Below are 18,958 nucleotides of genomic sequence, written 5' to 3' on the forward strand. Positions count from 1 at the left end.
GCCTGCTTTCGTCCTTATGTTGTGTTATAATGGTATTCAGGTTCTGAACCCTCTTAACTGTGCCTGTATTGACATTACAACAGCCGCCACTTGGGGTCGCCGAAATAGTCAGCTACTCACATAGATCAGTGTCTCCTGTTTACTCTGCTACAGGGCTGATAAGTTGTCCTGACCACGAGTGGGATGTCGTCAAAGACAAAGGAATACAGCTTTTCAGAACAATTTAAGTGGCTCTGAAAAGAGCCTTTGGTTTGGGGTTAGTCTAACGGTTTACTTGGCTTTAGCTGCTCTCTCCGTCTTTTTGGGCAGTAACACGGCCTGAATGTTGGGCAACACTCCGCCCTGAGCGATGGTGACACCGCCCATAAGCTTGTTCAGCTCCTCATCGTTGCGCACGGCAAGCTGCAGGTGACGGGGGATGATACGAGTCTTCTTGTTGTCCCGGGCAGCGTTTCCAGCCAACTCCAGAATTTCGGCTGTCAGATATTCCAGCACAGCAGCCATGTACACTGGCGCTCCAGCACCTATGCGCTTAGCGTAGTGTCCTTTGCGAAGCAGCCGATGAACACGACCTACAGGGAACTGCAGCCCAGCCCTAGAAGACCGTGACTTGGACTTTGCCTTTGATTTCGCACCCTTGCCTCTTCCACTCATGATGTACGCAGTTTGTTGAGTGATGAATTAGTGTTATTATTACTATTTTTCTAACCACGGACAGTTGGAGTCTGACAACCTCGTTGTCTTTAATATAAAACTATGCCATATTTCATTGGTTGCAGCCTCTATTGCGTTTCATCCAATCAAGATAAAGAAGTTTGGCGCCCAAACAGTGGACCAAAAGCAGTGTTGTTTCGCAACAGGAAACGATCTGTAATATTGACTCGCGCGATTTAAAAATGGCACTCACAATTTCCCAAATAAACTCTTTTTTTAAAGGGAACCCAGCCTGTTAAGACTTGTAGGCTTTAATATGGTGTAAATTGCCACAATTATATAGTCAACTAAAATCTTTCATATGATATTTATATTTTAAAAATGTAAACAATCTTTCAGTTCGTCATTACCTTCGCAATGCACTCTGGGTAGTGAAGTCAAATGGTTACGCGGCTCTCGCTCTCCTGGTCCGTTGCTCTTGACGTTTTCAGTGAGCGGCATTGAAAATGTCTTCTGTTCAGCCTTTTCGATTCGAGCCAGAGCTTGACATTATTCAGCAGGAAGCAAGAATGCACCGAGAACAGCCCTCATCCAGTAAATCAAAACGATGAAGATCGGGACCCAGAGGAGACGAGAGTAGTGAATAAGAGATGGTGTCTGTGGAGCAACTACTGCTGGCCTATGCCAACAGAGACTGATTAATTGTTTCTTGTAAAGACCTCCGCTTTATAGCAGTAGTGATATTCTACCAGAAACGTAAATTTCCACTTCTAAAAATCTTGGGGGAAAAAATAAGGAGTGAGAGTCTGTGATTATTGCAGTTATTTCTGTGGGGAACACTGAAAGGTGCCAAACTCTCAGTGTTGTACAGGTATGAGGCAAGCCCTGCAAGGTCTAACTTGGCTGGATGGCATACCTGCCATCCCAATGATTTTCTTGCCATTTTTGTGCAGGTAAGGCAAGCTAAGTTGAAAATACCTGCATTGCTCCTTCACTGGATCCTGAGAAAGCAATATGCTTTTTTCTTTTCCCGAAAATGAAGAGAGGGTTTTATTTCTGGAGCCCATGGGCATTGCAATATTACAATTACAGTTAGTATATGCAGAGCAAATTGTTGCAGAATGTTATGGATCGGTAAATAGGCCCACCGTTAGCTAGAGACAATTAAATTGAAAAGAGTTCAAACTCAGAAATGCAGAATCAAAGACTTTCTTTATTGGGGTGTAAAGTCCGGCGTTTGAGACTCCTATAGAATCAAATGTTAGTGTACAGTGCCTCAATGTTAGAAAATTATTACACATTGAATAATCTTCAGGTTTAACTATACAATGGTAAAGCCTAGTTTATGTTGCTTTTGTTCTGTCTAGTGGTGGCTAAAAAGAGAGAATTTGACAAATGAAAACAAGATCTGAATGTATATTTTATAAGCTTGCTTTAATTGATAAATTAAATTCCAAGTAACCACAAAAACCAGCAGACCCTGTTGGGAACCAGAATCAGAGTTGAGAACCCCTGAAACAGAGGCTGCTTTTCTTGTTTATCTCCACATTGTAACTATGATCCTTCGACACCTTCTTCAAGGTGGTCAGACACTTCTCTCCTTGGATGTGGATATAGCCTTGACAACCAAGTCTGTAATATTTCACATATTTTGATATGCACATCTTATTAGTTAAATCATTTTATTGTCTTTTATCTATGCGCCAGTGTGGTTATTTTATTTAAAGATGAGCAATACTGACATGTGGTGTTTGATTCCATTATTTTAAGCCAAACACACCAATTTTTCATGCTCAAACTATTTATTTACGTACTTATTTTGTGCATATATATATATATATAGTAGATTGCATCCACAGCATTCGCAATTTTTATAAATAATCTCACCCCCCAGAAAAAGTTGAAGGAGCCTAGCTCATTTTAGCGCCACTCTGAATTGGAATTTAAATTACCATAAAATGCAGAAAGATTTACGCAAGAAAGCGCAATAATTGTTGGTTTCTTCTACGCTAACGATATTGTGCGTCTAAGTGCGAATGTCATTGGCAGCGTCAGTGTAAGCGTTCTTTGTTTTGATTGGATAAGAGCTGACAGGTATTGCAGCCAATCAACATATGGTATGTGCTCTAATAAAAACCTGTGACAGGAAAAATACTTCATATTTCTGATTTCAAGCTTACTGTGAAAATGAGTGGAAGAGGGAAAGGTGCGAAAACCAAGGCAAAGGCGAAGTCTCGTTCGTCTCGAGCTGGACTGCAGTTTCCAGTTGGTCGTGTTCATCGGCTACTTCGTAAAGGGCACTATGCTCAGCGAGTAGGTGCTGGTGCGCCAGTTTACATGGCTGCCGTGCTGGAATATCTGACAGCCGAAATTCTGGAGTTGGCTGGAAACGCTGCCCGGGACAACAAGAAGACTCGTATCATCCCCCGTCACCTGCAGCTTGCCGTGCGCAACGATGAGGAGCTGAACAAGCTTTTGGGCCGTGTTACTATCGCCCAGGGCGGAGTGTTGCCCAACATTCAGGCTGTGTTACTGCCCAAAAAGACGGAGAGGGCAGCTAAAGCCAAGTAAACTGCTCGACTGATCCAAAATCCAAAGGCTCTTTTCAGAGCCACCCACTGGTCTAAAAAGCTGATCTTAAATTTTAACGTGCATCATAACAGAAGCATAGCCGTTTAAACTTAACTTGAGCAAACAATCAAAAACATTTAAATCCGTTTTAATTTAAACAACCAGCCAGTACAATATTTATGCAAACTGGTTAATTAATACCCTTGCACTGGCCTGAGATTAATTGTAGTAAAGTAGGATATAATGAGCATAAAGTTCATTCTCGAGATCATTTTGGGACACGTTTACTTCATAGACTATAAAGATTTCTTTGATATTTTCTCAAAAAGACGTTTTCGTTAGACTGCGGAAGTGCCTTTGTTCTCAAATAAAGGGCGGGACCAGACAAAGTGGGGCGTGCTAAATGTTTGAATTTTCGGCGGCAAACAAAGTAGGAGAAACTATCCAATGACCACGGGAAAATTCAAAACGTCGGCCAATGAGAGATCCTTAAAGCCTTACCCAATCGCTTTGGGGGTGATTATAGTTATAACAGCATGTTCGGCGCGATATCTGCATTCACTGTTGTTCGCGGATAAGTTCTGAAATAATGGCTAGAACTAAGCAGACCGCTCGTAAATCCACTGGTGGTAAAGCCCCCAGAAAGCAGCTTGCTACCAAAGCTGCACGTAAAAGCGCCCCAGCTACTGGCGGCGTGAAGAAGCCTCACCGCTACAGGCCTGGTACAGTAGCCTTGAGAGAGATTCGTCGCTATCAGAAGTCCACTGAGCTGCTGATTCGTAAGCTGCCCTTCCAGCGCCTGGTGAGAGAAATCGCCCAGGATTTCAAGACCGATCTTCGCTTCCAAAGCTCGGCCGTCATGGCTCTGCAGGAGGCCAGCGAGGCGTATCTGGTTGGTCTGTTCGAGGACACCAACCTGTGTGCCATCCACGCTAAGAGGGTGACCATCATGCCCAAAGACATCCAGCTGGCTCGCCGTATCCGTGGCGAGCGTGCTTAAGTGATTTTGATTCGATCATGTTAAATTTAATAATCCCAAAGGCTCTTTTAAGAGCCACTTCAATTCGCCTAAAAATGCGAGTTTCCCCTTTTGTGATACAATTACAAATCACCACGCTTTAGATGGCAGAACTGACGATGATTAAGAGACTCCACGTTCTCTACAACGAATTCCCCTGTTGTGCTCTTAAGTTAACGGTGCTATATAAAATTGGGGCAATAAAAACATGAGCTCTCTATATTAGGCCTCTTAAAATTAATGTGATGAAACCCCTAACTTCACATCTGCAGAGATAGGAAATGAGAATGTATAATTATTTAGTAGATCACGGTCTGGAAATGCCCTATCCCTTTAGCTTTGTTTTCAACTACACTAAGATTTGGGTTTAGCCCTTTCTTTGCTAAAGCATGTATTCTGTTTTACCATTTACTAAGCTTTTGTATGATATCAGCAGATGGAGAAGCAGTCATGGCCATTTCTGCTCATCCCTCCAACCCGTGAAGGGTACATTAGAACTGCAGAGGGTAGGAGGGGCCAGGCGGGGAAGTCTAGGAAGTAATGGGAAACAGCCTCTACTGCGCATGCTTTAAAGCAAAAGCTTTTCCTGCTCTTTGAATTCAATGTAGAAAATCAAGGGCTGCGTCCGAATCAGTCTCTGGTCCGAATAGTCTCTCTTGCTTAGGAAGGTTCGTAACTGAGTGAAATGACCCGGAAGTGTCTAAGTGGCAGCCATGATAAGAGCTGTTCGAATTCTCTAAATGCTAAGAAAAGGTGCTTCATTGCTTTCTTTCTTATCCCCTTTAGCATAGGGGACACTGGATCATACTTTACGAAAAGAAAGGAGATAGTGCCGTCCCACAATTCCTTGCAGCAACAACATTTAAAGCGACGCACCATTCGGCCGTTCACGAAAACAAACGATCAACATGACTGAGTTGTGTGGTGGTTCTTAAGCTCTTATATGCATAGGCTTATAATCAGATCATAATCAGCATATTAATCATAACATAGTAATCTGTCTTTCAAGAAAAAGGGATATGGGACGTTTTTAGCCAGATTGTTTTTAATTCAACATGTTTGGAACTTAAGAATGATGATATGTACAGTAGTAGATTTGCATAAATTCAACTATTATTTTCATACAATCATACTAATTGGGATTCATGTCGATAAATATGAGTGGACAGTAGGGTGAGCGTGAGTAACCATTCTCAATGTGACAACCATTTCGTTTCACTTTTGTGACTGGTAGCCTATTACTTTTTTTTAATTGTAACCTTGGTAATGAAGTAGTATTTTTCACCGGGTTGTCCACGTTTATATAGCCTGCATGAAACAACACGATACGAACGCACGGGGCGACGTATCTAAGATGCACTTTTAGTAGTCCATCTTCGGAACATTGTAGTTTCACCACGGCAGACCAAATAAACCCTAATACCCCAGTGCAGTGATAGGGACACTGTGTAGGAGATGCCTTCTTTCTAGTGAGACGATAAACTGAGGTCCTTACTCAATATGGTCATTATAAGTCCCATGACAGTCATCACAAAGAGTAGGGCGTTCCATGGTGTCCTGACTAAATTTCTGACATGGCTCTTTCAACCTGCCACATAATCATCCCCCAGTTGAGTCAGATAAATATAGTTCTCTCCCTGTCCCTCACCGTTGAGGTGTGGACAGCGTTCTGGCACAAACTGGCTTCTGTGCATCACCCACACATTGGTGGTGATTGTGGCGAGTTTCTCCCTCCTCACTTATCACTGTATAACACTGAATGTGACATAAGTGCTATATGACTGCAAGGTATTATTATTATTATTATTAGTAGTAGTAGTAGTAGTATTTAGAAAATGCTAACTGCTGGGATACGTTTGCTCAACAGCACTGATATTTCAATGATGTGATGACATACCACTTCAGTCCTGTCGGTAGCATGCTGTGTTTTTGTGTTTACAAAAGAGGTTACATTTAGAAGTGATTATGATTAATAAATTTTCCCACTTTTTACTGACTTTGTTCAGACCGTGTGCCAATAGCTACAAAAATGTTGTGAGTGTGGATCAGATTTTTTAAGTTTTATTGAGTACATACTGCAGGAAACGAAACGCGAGTGGTTGCGTTTAACTGCGGAGTGCAGTGCTTTCGGGTTAACCGAATGAAAATACAGCAATGATTTTTATGAAAGAAGTATTCACTTTTAACATATAGGGTTTTGGACGATGGTCTTCGTGTTTTAGCGTGTAAAATAATTTTAGAGGTTATTAATGGGCAAGATATGCGCGAGGAGAAAGCACAACTGTAAATCTGGGAAACCCGAGAGAAGCTGTGTAAAACAGATTGAGTCTAAATGGTCCCCACCTGTCATTTAAACGCAACCGCGAATCTCAATGACGCTTGATCATAATTTGACAAGTTGTTGAAAGCAAGAATTAAACAAGCTAGATATGCCGGACCGCAGTCGGTCCCCGTCCCCGGCCAAGTCACCGAAGAACTCGCCCAAGAAGTCACCCAAGAAGTCCCCGAAGAAAAAAAGGGCCGCTAAACCTAAGAAAGCCGGTCCCAACGCTAGAGACCTGATTGTCAAGGCCGTAACCGCCTCCAAGGAGAGAAAAGGAGTGTCTCTGACTGCCTTGAAGAAAGCGCTAAAGGCAGCCGGATACGATGCGGAGAAAAACAAATTCCAAGTGAAGCTGGCCGTCAAGGCTCTGGTCGCAAATGGTACCCTGATTCACACCAAGGGCACTGGCGCATCTGGCTCCTTCAAGCTATGTAAAACTCAGACCAAGAAGCCGAAGAAAAGGGCGGCCTCTAAAGCCAAGAAGTCAGCCGGTAAAAAGAAAACGGCTAAAGCAAAGAAGCCCAAGAAGGCAGTAAAGAAGCGTGCCAAGAAGACAGCGAAGAAACCGGCCGCCAAGAAGGCGACCAAGAAAGCTAAGAAACCGAAGGCGACCAAGAAGAGTCCCAAGAGAACAAAATCGACCAGGCCTAGGGCCGCCAAACCTAAGACCGTCAGGGCTAAGAAAGCGGCTGCCAAGAAGTGAACATCCAAACGTTCCGTACTGATCAAAGGCTCTTTTAAGAGCCACCCACAGACACTTGAAAATGCGCAAATCTTTCCTATGTTTTTTTTTATTTTTTATGTGGCTTCCACTTTAGCTGTAGAGTTGTTTTCAGGCCAAAGCATGAGCTGCCAATTTTCCGTTGTCGTGCCCAGCTTCAGATGGTGGTGTAGCTCATTACAATACTTAATTTCCACCCAAGGGTAGGCTGTCCAGTTAGTTTGTATTGAGTTCATAGTAACGCAGTAAGACGTATATTTAGTCAAATTAAACTCACATCCTGAACTTACAGAGCAAATACATCGAAATAAAGTTATGTAAAAACTTTCCCGAAAGCACATTTTAAATAATTACAGAATACGTTGACAATGTGCCTTGTATAATATTTGATTTCTTTCATTTTTGATTCGTCCTGTCTCATTCATGCTTATGCATTTTTACCGCCACTGTTCCTTGACAATAAAATGACTGCAAAGAACAGACCTGCCATTATTTTGGATGATGAATTCATGCTCAAATTAAAAATCGATTTGACTTTGAATTTTAAATGTATGAAAATAGTTAAACGATCTTTTCTTACATTTCTTTTTTTACCTGTATTATAACAGCTTCACGGCCAAAAAGAGGTCGTTGTACGTCTCTGTGCACATAAATAAATCCTACCATGCAACACCATAGTGACACAAAATGTGAAGATCTCTTTAGAATACAACCATAGTTTTCCCTAAAATGTGGCAAGCCGTTTTGGGAGGGTTTATGCCATTTTTGTGCTGCTTTAGAACAAGCTTTTTATGACATTTAACTATATTCAAGCTACACTAGCATTACAACAACTGTAAAATCTTTTGTGAATATTATATAATTCAACTGCTTACAAGGACTAAGTCTGTTTTTATATTATGTAAGAAAACAGTTAACTGCCGTTCGTTTAGTGCAGCATATGTTATGCACTGAACTTCGCTGGACATATTTACCACACCGCATGTTCTACATCGCGTTGCCTTTTAAAATATTGCCTGTTTTAATACTGACAAAATTCATAGAAAGATGATCTATCTTTCTTCGGAGTAAAATTCCGCCACGTCTTTAACGATTCATTGTGGTGTAACTAACTTCTATTTTGTCATTATTTTGGCATGAAAGAACAACAAACGATGGACCAGAATGCATACCTAAGTGCCTGTGCTCTTTTCTGTCCATGAAAGTAAACAGTCTATGAATAGATAATAACCTGACTGTGGTAGGCGGACCTGAGCTAAAACCGCCTTTTTCCGTTCCGTATGGTTTCAATCAGGTCGTCTTTGAGCGAATATATCAAAGCTACCCAGAGCCAGAACGCATCAGAGAATTTACTGAGTTCTTTGTCAGCAATCGCTTACTAAATCTACTAAAGATGTCTGGAAGAGGAAAGGGCGGGAAGGGACTTGGCAAAGGAGGCGCCAAGCGTCATCGTAAGGTTCTGCGTGATAACATCCAGGGAATCACCAAGCCTGCCATCCGCCGACTTGCTCGTCGTGGCGGTGTGAAGCGTATCTCCGGCCTGATCTACGAAGAGACCCGTGGTGTGCTTAAGGTGTTCCTGGAGAACGTCATCCGTGATGCCGTTACCTACACTGAGCACGCCAAGAGAAAGACCGTCACCGCTATGGATGTCGTCTATGCTCTGAAGCGTCAGGGCCGAACCCTGTATGGCTTCGGTGGATAAGTGAACGTCGAACCAACTCACCCCAAAGGCTCTTTTAAGAGCCACCCATCTGTATTGAAAAAGGCAAATTCTGTTGATCATCAACTTGCTTGGGGCAGTTGAACTGGGAATTGTACGGACGTATTTAAACTTAGTCGATAGAATGTAATCTGAATCGGGTTTATTGGTCAAACTTGCTTATTAAACATCTAAAGGATTAGATTGGTCCACAATAGCTCTGACTACTTAATATCAACAATGTCGCCAACATCAAGTAGTAAAGGAAAAGTACCAGTCCATGGAGAAAACGCGGCATTAAATAAAATTATATGAAACGTAAATTTGTTATAGTTCTGTTTGTGCTAATGAAATGAGTTGATCAAACTTGGGTGTTGACGTACCTTTTTTTTTTTTTTTTTTTTTTTTTTTTTTCTCGGTTCTAAGCCTGGAAGCGCATAATTAAGTTTCGGTTTGTCACGTTTTGCTTACGCAATATAAGGTGAGCGAAACTGAGGGAAGGACTCAAATGTAGTATCGGCACAAAAGTAACGGAATACCCTGAATGATTATGAAAAGTGAATATTTGTAGACTAATGAATAATCTGTAGCTAGTTTAAAATCGTCAAGTAAAATGAGTATAGAATAAATTCTGTAGACGTGGGGCGAGAATTGAGCCAGTAGAATTTGAACGTATTTCGGCGGGACTCTCCGTCCAATGAAAACCGCCATTACACTGGAGAGAAAAATAGCACTTAAAATGGCGCCTCTTCGACTGAAACAATAGCTGCTAATGAACTAGGGTAAACTATAGCGAATTTACTGAAATTAGACTTAAAATGAAACTATTACAACATACTAGGCCCTTGAATGACAATTTAATTTAAACGTGTGTATTCAGTTATTAAAGACCGTATTAAAGGAATTGAACCAATTACACGCATATCGAAGCAGGTGCTTGTGAAAGCTACATATTGTGATTCTTTCAGTCGTGTTGCAAGAAGTACCGGAGCATTTCCACTTAGTATTAGCGTATGAAAAACGTACTAATTAAATTAAAAATATTAAATACTAACTAAATTTAATAGAGCCTTTAATGCCACTTAACCATAAAAACTGCGTGTCCGATGCTGTCAATGCAGTATGTGCTTATATCTATTTAACCATGTAAAATTACATTAATATTTTCTTTCACCGAACACCGAAACCATGTTTAATTATTTAATTGGAAAAAATGTTTAAGTGTCAGAAGATTTGGTGTCTGTGGTGTTGTGTTACCTGTTCAGTGGGTGTTACTCAAAAGAAAACTAACTGGTTTTCCATTAGCGTTGTCACAATAACTTTTTTATACGCATCATGTATAAGGTAATTCTTTAATGGAAAAGGTCTAGCTATAAGTAATTTGACAATATCACTTCCTCATTTTACCACTTTATATATGACGTAGGTGATCATTCCGAACATAGTTTTTTTTTTTTAAAGCGATTTGATCTTTAAGGGTTTATTTCTTACCTTTATTTTAATAAAATTAAGTTTTTTAACACTGTGAATCATAAAATAGGACAACGTCTTCCATTTCACTGGTGCATTTATTTTTTTGTATCTGGTGCTTAGCCTTAAGTTGTCAAAACTAAGTTGTGTATATAATTAAACATGTGTTGTGGCAAGTGTAAACTTCTTTTGTAAAAATGAAGAAAATAATATTCAGTTCATGCTATTAAACTTTATTTATTTTTTTTACTAATTTTAATAGTGGTGTTGTCCATGGTGTTATCCCCAATTCATTGCCTATAATTTTCAATATTTAATTATTCATTATTGCTATATCTGTGTACGGATGTCATAAACCCCTCCAAAGATAGATTTAGATAACTTGTGAAAGTTAAAATTGATGTCCTCAAGCATGATCAATGAGTCCCCCTTGTTGAAATTGGATACATTTAGCGATTATATATTAGCATGATTATAAATTGCATACACAAATATTTAACATTTTCTCAGTTGGTTTACCACTGCTTGCAAAGAATCATCAGAAAGAAACATCTTATCAACTACTACAAGGTGCTGAATCGAGTTCAAACTGATACCGTTTTCTGGGCCATGGGTATTGGGAACTCCTAATCAGGATCTGTGCGTCTCAGGTTAATCCTCTCTCCTGCTAAAACAAGTATATGCCAATCATAATGCTGTATATTAAACAGTATTTTCACCCCAAGCTTTCCTTGAGTACAGCCGTCTAGTCATCACTGAGGTGTAACACCACATTTGAATAACCAGAGCCTTTCAAAATGCAATCTAAAATCATTTTCATAACTAAATATGAATCTTTTCTCATCAGCAAAATTTTGTTCAGTGCTGTATGCCGCCGCAAAAAAATTCACTTTCCTGTTTGGTGCGAATTGTCAAATAATTAGTCTTTTCCATACAAAAGTAAATACACATTTACTGGGACCTGCATCATGAAGCAGGATCACTGAGTTAGCTGGAGTAAAACCCGGAACTCTCCCAAATCTGGAACATGAACTGAGGTAAAAAAGAGCTTTTCAGGGTGAAGTTATCCAATGAAATCAGTAATCCTTGATTCCGGAGTGGGATTTTGAGCGCTGAGGCCCTACCACCAATATTATTGTTGGCCAAGAAGTGCCATAAGAAAGGAACACCATGTCGTCTATTACAATACTTGAGGAATCAGATATAAAAAAATGTCTAAAATCATGTTATCTGTATATTTTCAATGGCGATGTCTTAGGAAAGCCATTTATGCAAATCTACAAGAAAGAACACCTGATTGGTGGTTGTAACTATCAATGCTATTTTACACAACCTGTCCGGTATTTATTCTTTTAAAAACAGTGACTCAGTACAAGGCAGTCTAAGGTTCTTAGAACTTTATTGGAAGTTTCATACAGAGAGCTCATGTAATGATTCATAATTATAAGCAGTTTTGTTAAATAATAATAGAAGAGAGAGGCTGAAATGAGTGGCAGAAATGTAGCTCAAGCCCGAGCTTGCTGCTGCTCCTGGAACTCGGAGATGCGACCCTCCATAAGGGGGCGGAAGTGTCGAATTAATCCCTGGATGAGGAGAGCAGGAAGGAGCAGTTTAATCACACATACCAAAACAACAGAAGCATCATTTCTGGTCAGTCCCAGTGTTCTTCACGTACAAAGTGTAACTTCAGCCCTTTGCAGGGTAGGTGTTTTGGAATGTTCTGTCAAAATTCTAAGTCAGTGTTCTAGAACTCCATTGCCTTCAATTACCAATAGCGATTGTGACATCAGCATTCGAATACTCAGTAAAGAACATTCTAGTCACATATTTGTGATCTTCCCCCCCTAAAGGGTTAAACTGCACTTTCACAGCCTTTCATCTCGGTGGAACCAAATAGTTCCCGTGGCGCCCTAGTTATTTCTCAGTAGTTACCACAACCCCCCCCCTCTCCATTTATTTACCTGTACTGGCCAGGCAGCTCCATCTCCCAACGCGCAGATGGTATGTCCCTCGATCTGCTTGCTAATCTCCCAGATCATGTCGATTTCCGAGACCTTTGCATTCCCGCGCACGAATCGCCACATCATCTTGTTCATCCAGTCCACTCCTGCGAGAGCAATGGCGAGCGAGCCGTTACGAGCCGTTCACTGTTTACACCCAGAACCGCAGGAGGTCGGCACTGCGGAAGGTCACCGCATCGGGTGCAGTTCCTTACCTTCCCTGCAGGGGGTGCACTGGCCACAGCTCTCGTGCTTGTAGAACTCAATCAGGCGAGCGATGGCTCTGATGATGTCCGTCTGTAATTACAACGGGTCTCTTAATGTTTCTGTTCAGCTGAGCATCTTTGACCCCGAACACTACGAAAGTGCATTAAAACTGAGTAATACAGTGGCATCATACTGCTTGACAGCATCCTTGATACTCAATAAGCTCTCCATTCATAGTGATCACTTTGTGGTTCAGATCTATTTCTTTGGGGGGGGAAAAAATGTAACAAAACAAAAGGCTTCCGGCCATTTTAGTTTACGGTTTTAACTCACGGATTTGTCCATGACGATGAGTGCAGCCGTGCCCAGGCCGGTCTGTGCCTGAATGAGGCCGTCAAAGTCCATCAGCACCTCCTCGCACACCGATTTGGGGATGAGGGGTGTGGAGGACCCCCCGGGGATCACTGCAAGTAGGTTGTCCCAGCCGCCCCGCACTCCTCCTGCAGACAGGGGGCAGTGTTTCCGTCAGTGAGCGTAAGCAAACCACTCAGCTTCTGCTGCACTTAGAGCAAGGTCACAGCATGCAATGAACCCAACAGAAATGGCTGCTTAACTGCTCCATCGCAGCGACACAATAGCGCCAGGGGTCAGAAAGTAGAAGTCCTGTCATGCCTTTCGTCCGCCCATGAACTCAGCCAGCTGATTTCACTCATTAGTTCCACCTCCTGCCTGAACAACTGAGCTAATCAGCAAATCCAGGTGGTTGGAACAAAATACTGGGGAGGACTTTTACTTTCTGAAGCCGGCTTTTCCACTTGTGCGTAAAAGAGGAAAGAGAAAGCAGCAGGGAGGGCGTGGTCACCCGCGTGTCTCTCGATGAGCTCTTTGAGGGGGATGGACATCTCCTCCTCCACGGTGCAGGGGGTGTTCACGTGGCCCGAGATGTTGAAGAGCTTGGTCCCGGAGTTCCTCTCCCTCCCGAAAGTGGCAAACCACGGACCACCGCGGCGACAGATGGTGGGCGCCACCGCGACCGTCTCCACGTTAGCGACCGTCGTCGGGCAGCCAAACACCCCTTGAAACACAATGGGAGAGACCGGGGTTGGTCACGGAAATCGCATCGAATACACAGGATCAAAGGCAGGCTCAAATGATGAAACCCACAAACCTTCTTCCTACAGAGGCTCTCCCACCTCCGGACAGAAAAACACTAACCGAGACTAGAATTTAATCTTATATTACATTAATCTTATATCCGATACTGTGTGAAGAGTTCTAGTTCAAACAACTGTCTTTAGAGGTTTCGCTTCTGAAAAAAAAAAATAGGACAGCGTTGTATGGGCCACAATTTATGAATTTTTCATGAATGATCCTTTTTGAACTTTTCGCCTCAGTATCACGAATCATCACCGCTTCTTTGCGCTTTGAAAAGCAGGTCGCCCCGACGCCGCTCGTTGGCCCCTCCCACCTACCCACGTCGGCCGGGAAGGGCGGCTTGAGGCGGGGCTTGCCCTGCTTGCCCTCGATGGACTCGATGAGCGCCGTCTCCTCGCCGCAGATGTAGGCGCCGGCCCCGCGCATGACGAACACGTCGAAGTCGTAGCCCGAGCCGCAGGCGTTCCTGCCGACCAGGCCGGCGGCGTAGGCCTCGTTGATGGCCACCTGGAGGGAGACGGTCTAACGTTAGCGCCGCGTACGCCGCGCCCTCGCACCGCGACGCGCCGCGCTCAAAATAAGAGAAAGCAATGCCTCTGGATTTCCTTACATGGGGAAGACACTTAAACAGAGGGGGAAAAAAATGTTCAGGTGCAGTGCACAGTACGTGATTATTCCTAGCTACTGACATTTCACCTGATCAGAAAGGGCATATTCTTGATTTAAAAATAATAAATAAATAAAAATTAAAAAAAATAAAACACATTTACTTTCATGATGAATAAAAGTGGTATGTTTGTGGAACACATCAGTTTTAATCATAGCAATAACTTTTTTGAAGAAAACTATTTTACCCACACACACAGTACTCTGTAAAAGACGTGTAGCTGAAGTTAACCCTTTCCTCCCGAGCACATAAAAATTCCTTGCCTGCGACGCAAGCAATGGCGTAAATTTGTGTGTGTGTGTGTCTGTACACGTGTGTGTGTGTGCACGTGCGCGCGCATGCATGTGTGTGTGTGTGGGTGTGTGTATGTGTGTGTGTGTGTGTGTGTGCGCATGTGCATGTGTGTATGTGGGTGTGTGTGTGTGTATGTGTGTGTGCATGTGAGTGTGCAGTAATGCACAGTTTACAGTAGTGCTCCAGGCATACGCGAGTCCGCCTGGCCCGGTTACCTGTAGGTTCGACGACTCGTTGTAGAACTCGCCCCGGATGTAGATGTACGCGGCGCGGGCTCCCATGGCTCGGCCGGCCACCAGGCACCCCTCCACCAGCTTGTGCGGATCGCTGCGCATGATCTCCCGGTCCTTACAGGTGCCCGGCTCCCCCTCGTCGGCGTTCACCACCAGGTACTTCGGCCTGGAGGAAGCCAGACCGTGAGGACGTCCTGCCCGACGCACGCTAACTCACACAGAGCACCGTCAGACTGTCACACAGCTACAATGATGCCATTTGCGCAATGGAAATAACAGTGTTCTGTGTACATTTGACTGGCACAGTACTGAATTCCCCTAAATTTACAGATCATTACATTTACTGGATTGGTTGAGTCACTAAACACCGACGACACAACCGTTAGTGTTAATTATACTTATCCAGCCAACGGCAGCGGTCGGTTGTTAACTGACACCATTGCAGGATATTAAGGGGTGCCTGTCATACCCCTACTGTGAGGATGCTGCGCTGGGTCGTGTGGTGTTGCATTGTGGGGGCACTGACCGGCCGTCGCTCGGCTTGTTCATGAAGCTCCACTTCATGCCGGTGGGGAAGCCGGCTCCGCCCCTTCCCCTCAGGCCTGAGGTCTTCACCTCGTTGAGGATCCAGTCCACCCCCTTCAGCAGGATCTCCTTCGTCTTGTACCAGTCACCCCGACTCATGGCACCCTTCAACCTGGGGACAGGGAAAAAAAACTCCATGAGGAGGATAGAACACACACTAGCACAGACTAAATGACACTGAGTCAAGGACTGTCCATGTTGGACAAGTGAGGACAAGACATCGTACACACAAGCCATGACCCTATATTTATGTTATCAAGGCACTGTATTATATTTATTATTGCTTACTTTTTTTCCCTCAGACAATCAAGGGTACAACGTCATTGCACATCGAGGAATTGAACCTGCAACCATTGAGTTTCAAGTCCAGTTCCCCAACTATTATACCACACTGCCCCTCCCTCCCGACACTATACACGGTAAATGCCACAGTGACAGTATCCGCTCAGGGCAGTATGAGAGCTGACAGGGCCAGAGAATTGGTGGGGACAACAAAGGCTTTTTGCGTGCAGGTTGTGGTACCTCCAGTCATGGCGACCGTACAAGTTGGTGAAAATCCGATCCTGGTCTGCCAGCGGCCCGAACTTAGTCTTCTTCGGCTTATCCTGGAAAATTCAATAAATTCCAGCGCTCAAACTTCAACCCTACTGTACTTAACACTTCCCATTTTAAAAGTTATCTGTGGTACTTCAACAATCACAGACTGAATAGGGTATCTTGCAGCTTCTAGCCGCATTTCTTTTCCCTGAAGGCTGGACTATGCTTCGAAAGAAATAAACTTACCCATGTAAATCCTTAACATAGTCTAATTGACAAACATTTGCCACTCTTCCGTCAAAGCCTGTACCACATGGCAGCAATGCATTTTGCCCAGAATGAAAAGCTGCATTAAAGGGAGGCAGAACGTGTGTTTTTTTAACATTGCCCTCAAGCCTCTGCGTGATCCCGTCGTATTTTTTCTCAGAGAAGAGGGTTCCGCAGCGCAGTGCCGTACCTGCTGAGCTGCGGCGCTGCTGAACCGACTCAGCGCCGTCGCGCCGCACTGGCTGACCGCAACCGGCGATCGCGCCGCGGCGTTCACCAACACCCGCGACAGGGACAGCATCCTTCCTGCAGGCGAACCGCTCAGATCAGCATTCGTCTTTTTAGTCACATTGATTAAGCAACTTGGAATTTCCTCCGAACTGCCTCAAAATGTACAAAACTACACCTTAAAATGGAAGGTCACTTTCCTTCGCTGGTTAGAATTTTTTGATAAGCACCTGAGTCTGGGACTTAGAGCAGACACCTTTGTGTTGGAATCCACGATGAAGCAAGTGATGTGCTTCCGTGCACAGTGCTTACCCTAGATTACCCCTGTGACACTGATCCTGACCTGCACAAACAAATTACTAAACATTTTATTCAATCGCAAACCTAATACAGAGACTCAGTCTAGGATTTAATAGGGATATACAAGATTCTGAAATATCACCAGTGAAAAATTATAGTGCATGTCTGAAAATCCTGTTTTGAGAATATTAACATTCCTACTTAATCTAGGTGGTGTATGTGCCTGATCAACACAATGCTTTTACTATCTCATTCAAAACCATGATGTTTTATTTAGCTACAGTCATTAAGTTTACAATATTGGTCAGCTGTAGCCCGGAGTCTGGACCATCTTCCTTCAGCGTTCATGACAGCTGTCATAACACTTTAGTGTTTGATAACTCACTGATATCAAATAACCTAACCCAAAGTGACACAGTTCGTGAAAGGAACCAACAATTTAACCAGATGTATCCCTGATATCAAGAAACTAGCATACTGGAAAGCAAGTACAAGTACTTAAGAAGAACTAGCAAGCTGGCTAGCGATATTTGGATGCCACAACACACATTGTCAGCCACAGTTATGTGGTAGCTACCTATCCGACTTCACAACAACATTAAAGAATACACAAACTATGGGAAATGCAGCAGTGTACCTTTCAATTGAAACAGCCAGCTGCCAAACGAGTTCGCTACACGTGAGAAGCAGTACGTTGCCAGATAATTAGTTAAACATAGCAGCATTGAATGTAGCTAGCCAACAACGTTAACTAGCGACAGTCTATGACCTCAAGTTCTCTCTCACGGATTTTCGATTATAGTAAGAGTCGTAACATTTTTTTGGTTTAGATAGCGTGAAGTCCACCTTTACCCGGTCATACCCCAAACCTCTAAATCTGTCTAATTAACATGCAAACCCATGCATTATTATATAGATCACGCAGCTACTCACCTTGATGCTATATTTCAACTTACAAGTCAACACTTATGAAATGCGCCGAAGCGGAAGTAGATGGAGGACAAAAAGGAAACAGTCATGAGCGCTCACGTAACGGTATCACGTGGGAAATGTGCTTATGAAATTTGTTGACTTCTTTTTTATTTATTATTTCTTCAATTAATGAGTTAGTTTAACTACAGGAAATGTCCACAAATCGTCCAATAGACATTCTTTAACTAACAAAAATGGGTGTCTTATGAGACTGCAAAAGTGTGTTTGAATTGTATTATTTTCGTGCACGAGAAATTGAAGAACGATTCACCTATTTGCACATAGGGAGAGCAATGGTGTCGGGATATGAAACGTAGCATACTGTAATTTTATAACAGGGTGTTGCGACACTGGAAAGTGGTCTATATAATTATATATAAATGAACGCTTAAATGATAATACTAGGAATGTCATTTTAGTTACTTTCTGTAGCAAAGAGAAACATTTCTTGAGTCCATTTGTGATGAGGAGTTCTCTGAAGCTGAAAACAAATCAGTAGTAAAGGGATATTATTTGATTACATTGGATGTTCTTTCATTGAAAGTATGAGGGGCTTGCCCGTAATAAACACTACATAATTATATTTCGGTTTATGCATTTAAATATCTTTGTTGCTGTAGCACATTTTCTTATCGTAACCATTTTTGAACACTACTGATCCAAAATACAGGACTGACTAGTCATTTATTTCGAGTTTATTTTGCATTTCAATGCTGACGCAAACATTTTAAAACTGTATTTGAAGCAGAAATATATTCTATATTCTATATTCACGCTTTCCCTTTTTCATCCAAGGCACATACAATCATTACATATCAGCTTAAATAAACAGTCCAAATGTTGTGGAACCCCATTTTTAATAGTGACAGTTCAATTGCCCCATACAAATGGAATAAACTACAGAGGACCTTAAATCTGGAATGTCTCGTTCCATTGGCGGATTTTAAAATATTGACCTCTGACATGTTGGATGTTGCTTGTGATTGTTTCCTTTGATCTGCATGTTTGTTTACAGCTCCACTCCTGTACCTATGACTGATCTGTACTTGTCCAA

At 42.6% G+C, this 18,958-nt stretch overlaps 6 protein-coding genes across 7 annotated transcripts; 4 read left to right on the plus strand and 2 right to left on the minus strand.

Annotated features, from left to right (window-relative positions):
- Positions 1 to 250: 250 nt before the first annotated feature.
- LOC135261959 (late histone H2A.2.2) lies at positions 251 to 1,011 on the minus strand. Its single transcript, XM_064348672.1, has one exon. It carries the CDS (start codon positions 652 to 654, stop codon positions 271 to 273), a length of 384 nt encoding a protein of 127 aa, XP_064204742.1. The 5' UTR covers positions 655 to 1,011; the 3' UTR covers positions 251 to 270.
- Positions 1,012 to 2,723: 1,712 nt separating this feature from the next.
- LOC135261958 (late histone H2A.2.2-like) lies at positions 2,724 to 3,270 on the plus strand. The gene has a single exon (XM_064348671.1). It carries the CDS (start codon positions 2,842 to 2,844, stop codon positions 3,223 to 3,225), a length of 384 nt encoding a protein of 127 aa, XP_064204741.1. The 5' UTR covers positions 2,724 to 2,841; the 3' UTR covers positions 3,226 to 3,270.
- A 126-nt stretch (positions 3,271 to 3,396) lies between these two features.
- LOC135261954 (histone H3) lies at positions 3,397 to 4,283 on the plus strand. The gene has a single exon (XM_064348668.1). The coding sequence runs from the start codon at positions 3,815 to 3,817 to the stop codon at positions 4,223 to 4,225; it is 411 nt and encodes a 136-aa protein (XP_064204738.1). The 5' UTR covers positions 3,397 to 3,814; the 3' UTR covers positions 4,226 to 4,283.
- A 342-nt stretch (positions 4,284 to 4,625) lies between these two features.
- On the plus strand, positions 4,626 to 8,524 carry LOC135261951 (histone H1-like). Its single transcript, XM_064348665.1, has one exon. It carries the CDS (start codon positions 6,673 to 6,675, stop codon positions 7,267 to 7,269), a length of 597 nt encoding a protein of 198 aa, XP_064204735.1. The 5' UTR covers positions 4,626 to 6,672; the 3' UTR covers positions 7,270 to 8,524.
- Positions 8,525 to 8,616: 92 nt separating this feature from the next.
- Positions 8,617 to 10,437, plus strand: LOC135261963 (histone H4). The gene has a single exon (XM_064348677.1). It carries the CDS (start codon positions 8,681 to 8,683, stop codon positions 8,990 to 8,992), a length of 312 nt encoding a protein of 103 aa, XP_064204747.1. The 5' UTR covers positions 8,617 to 8,680; the 3' UTR covers positions 8,993 to 10,437.
- Positions 10,438 to 11,841: 1,404 nt separating this feature from the next.
- On the minus strand, positions 11,842 to 17,959 carry LOC135261933 (NADH dehydrogenase [ubiquinone] flavoprotein 1, mitochondrial). 2 transcript variants are annotated; one of them, XM_064348640.1, is made up of 11 exons: positions 17,866 to 17,959; positions 16,595 to 16,710; positions 16,123 to 16,205; positions 15,542 to 15,712; positions 14,998 to 15,181; positions 14,139 to 14,328; positions 13,529 to 13,741; positions 13,000 to 13,166; positions 12,675 to 12,756; positions 12,421 to 12,566; positions 11,842 to 12,042 (listed from the first exon to the last, which is right to left on the minus strand). In XM_064348640.1, the coding sequence occupies exons 2-11, from the start codon at positions 16,703 to 16,705 to the stop codon at positions 11,965 to 11,967; spliced, it is 1,425 nt and encodes a 474-aa protein (XP_064204710.1). In that variant the 5' UTR covers positions 16,706 to 16,710; positions 17,866 to 17,959; the 3' UTR covers positions 11,842 to 11,964. The 2 variants fall into 2 exon arrangements, with proteins under 2 accessions (XP_064204710.1, XP_064204711.1); XM_064348641.1 differs by lacking the exon at positions 17,866 to 17,959 and adding an exon at positions 16,811 to 17,783.
- Positions 17,960 to 18,958: the final 999 nt, after the last annotated feature.

Source organism: Anguilla rostrata, chromosome 8 (genome assembly GCF_018555375.3).
Source record: "Anguilla rostrata isolate EN2019 chromosome 8, ASM1855537v3, whole genome shotgun sequence".
In the NCBI taxonomy this organism is placed as follows: domain Eukaryota; kingdom Metazoa; phylum Chordata; class Actinopteri; order Anguilliformes; family Anguillidae; genus Anguilla; species Anguilla rostrata.

Excerpts from the sequence above, each read along its gene's own strand:
- LOC135261959 (XM_064348672.1), bottom strand. The coding sequence starts at position 654 with ATGAGTGGAAGAGGCAAGGGTGCGAAATCAAAGGCAAAGTCCAAGTCA.
- LOC135261958 (XM_064348671.1), top strand. The coding sequence starts at position 2,842 with ATGAGTGGAAGAGGGAAAGGTGCGAAAACCAAGGCAAAGGCGAAGTCT.
- LOC135261954 (XM_064348668.1), top strand. The coding sequence starts at position 3,815 with ATGGCTAGAACTAAGCAGACCGCTCGTAAATCCACTGGTGGTAAAGCC.
- LOC135261951 (XM_064348665.1), top strand. The coding sequence starts at position 6,673 with ATGCCGGACCGCAGTCGGTCCCCGTCCCCGGCCAAGTCACCGAAGAAC.
- LOC135261963 (XM_064348677.1), top strand. The coding sequence starts at position 8,681 with ATGTCTGGAAGAGGAAAGGGCGGGAAGGGACTTGGCAAAGGAGGCGCC.
- LOC135261933 (XM_064348640.1), bottom strand. The coding sequence starts at position 16,705 with ATGCTGTCCCTGTCGCGGGTGTTGGTGAACGCCGCGGCGCGATCGCCG. Across the intron at positions 13,742-14,138 it reads GCCCTTCCCGGCCGACGTGG|GGGTGTTTGGCTGCCCGACG; the intron begins GTAGGTGGGAGG and ends TTGTGTTTCAAG. Across the intron at positions 12,567-12,674 it reads GTGCACCCCCTGCAGGGAAG|GAGTGGACTGGATGAACAAG; the intron begins GTAAGGAACTGC and ends TTGCTCTCGCAG.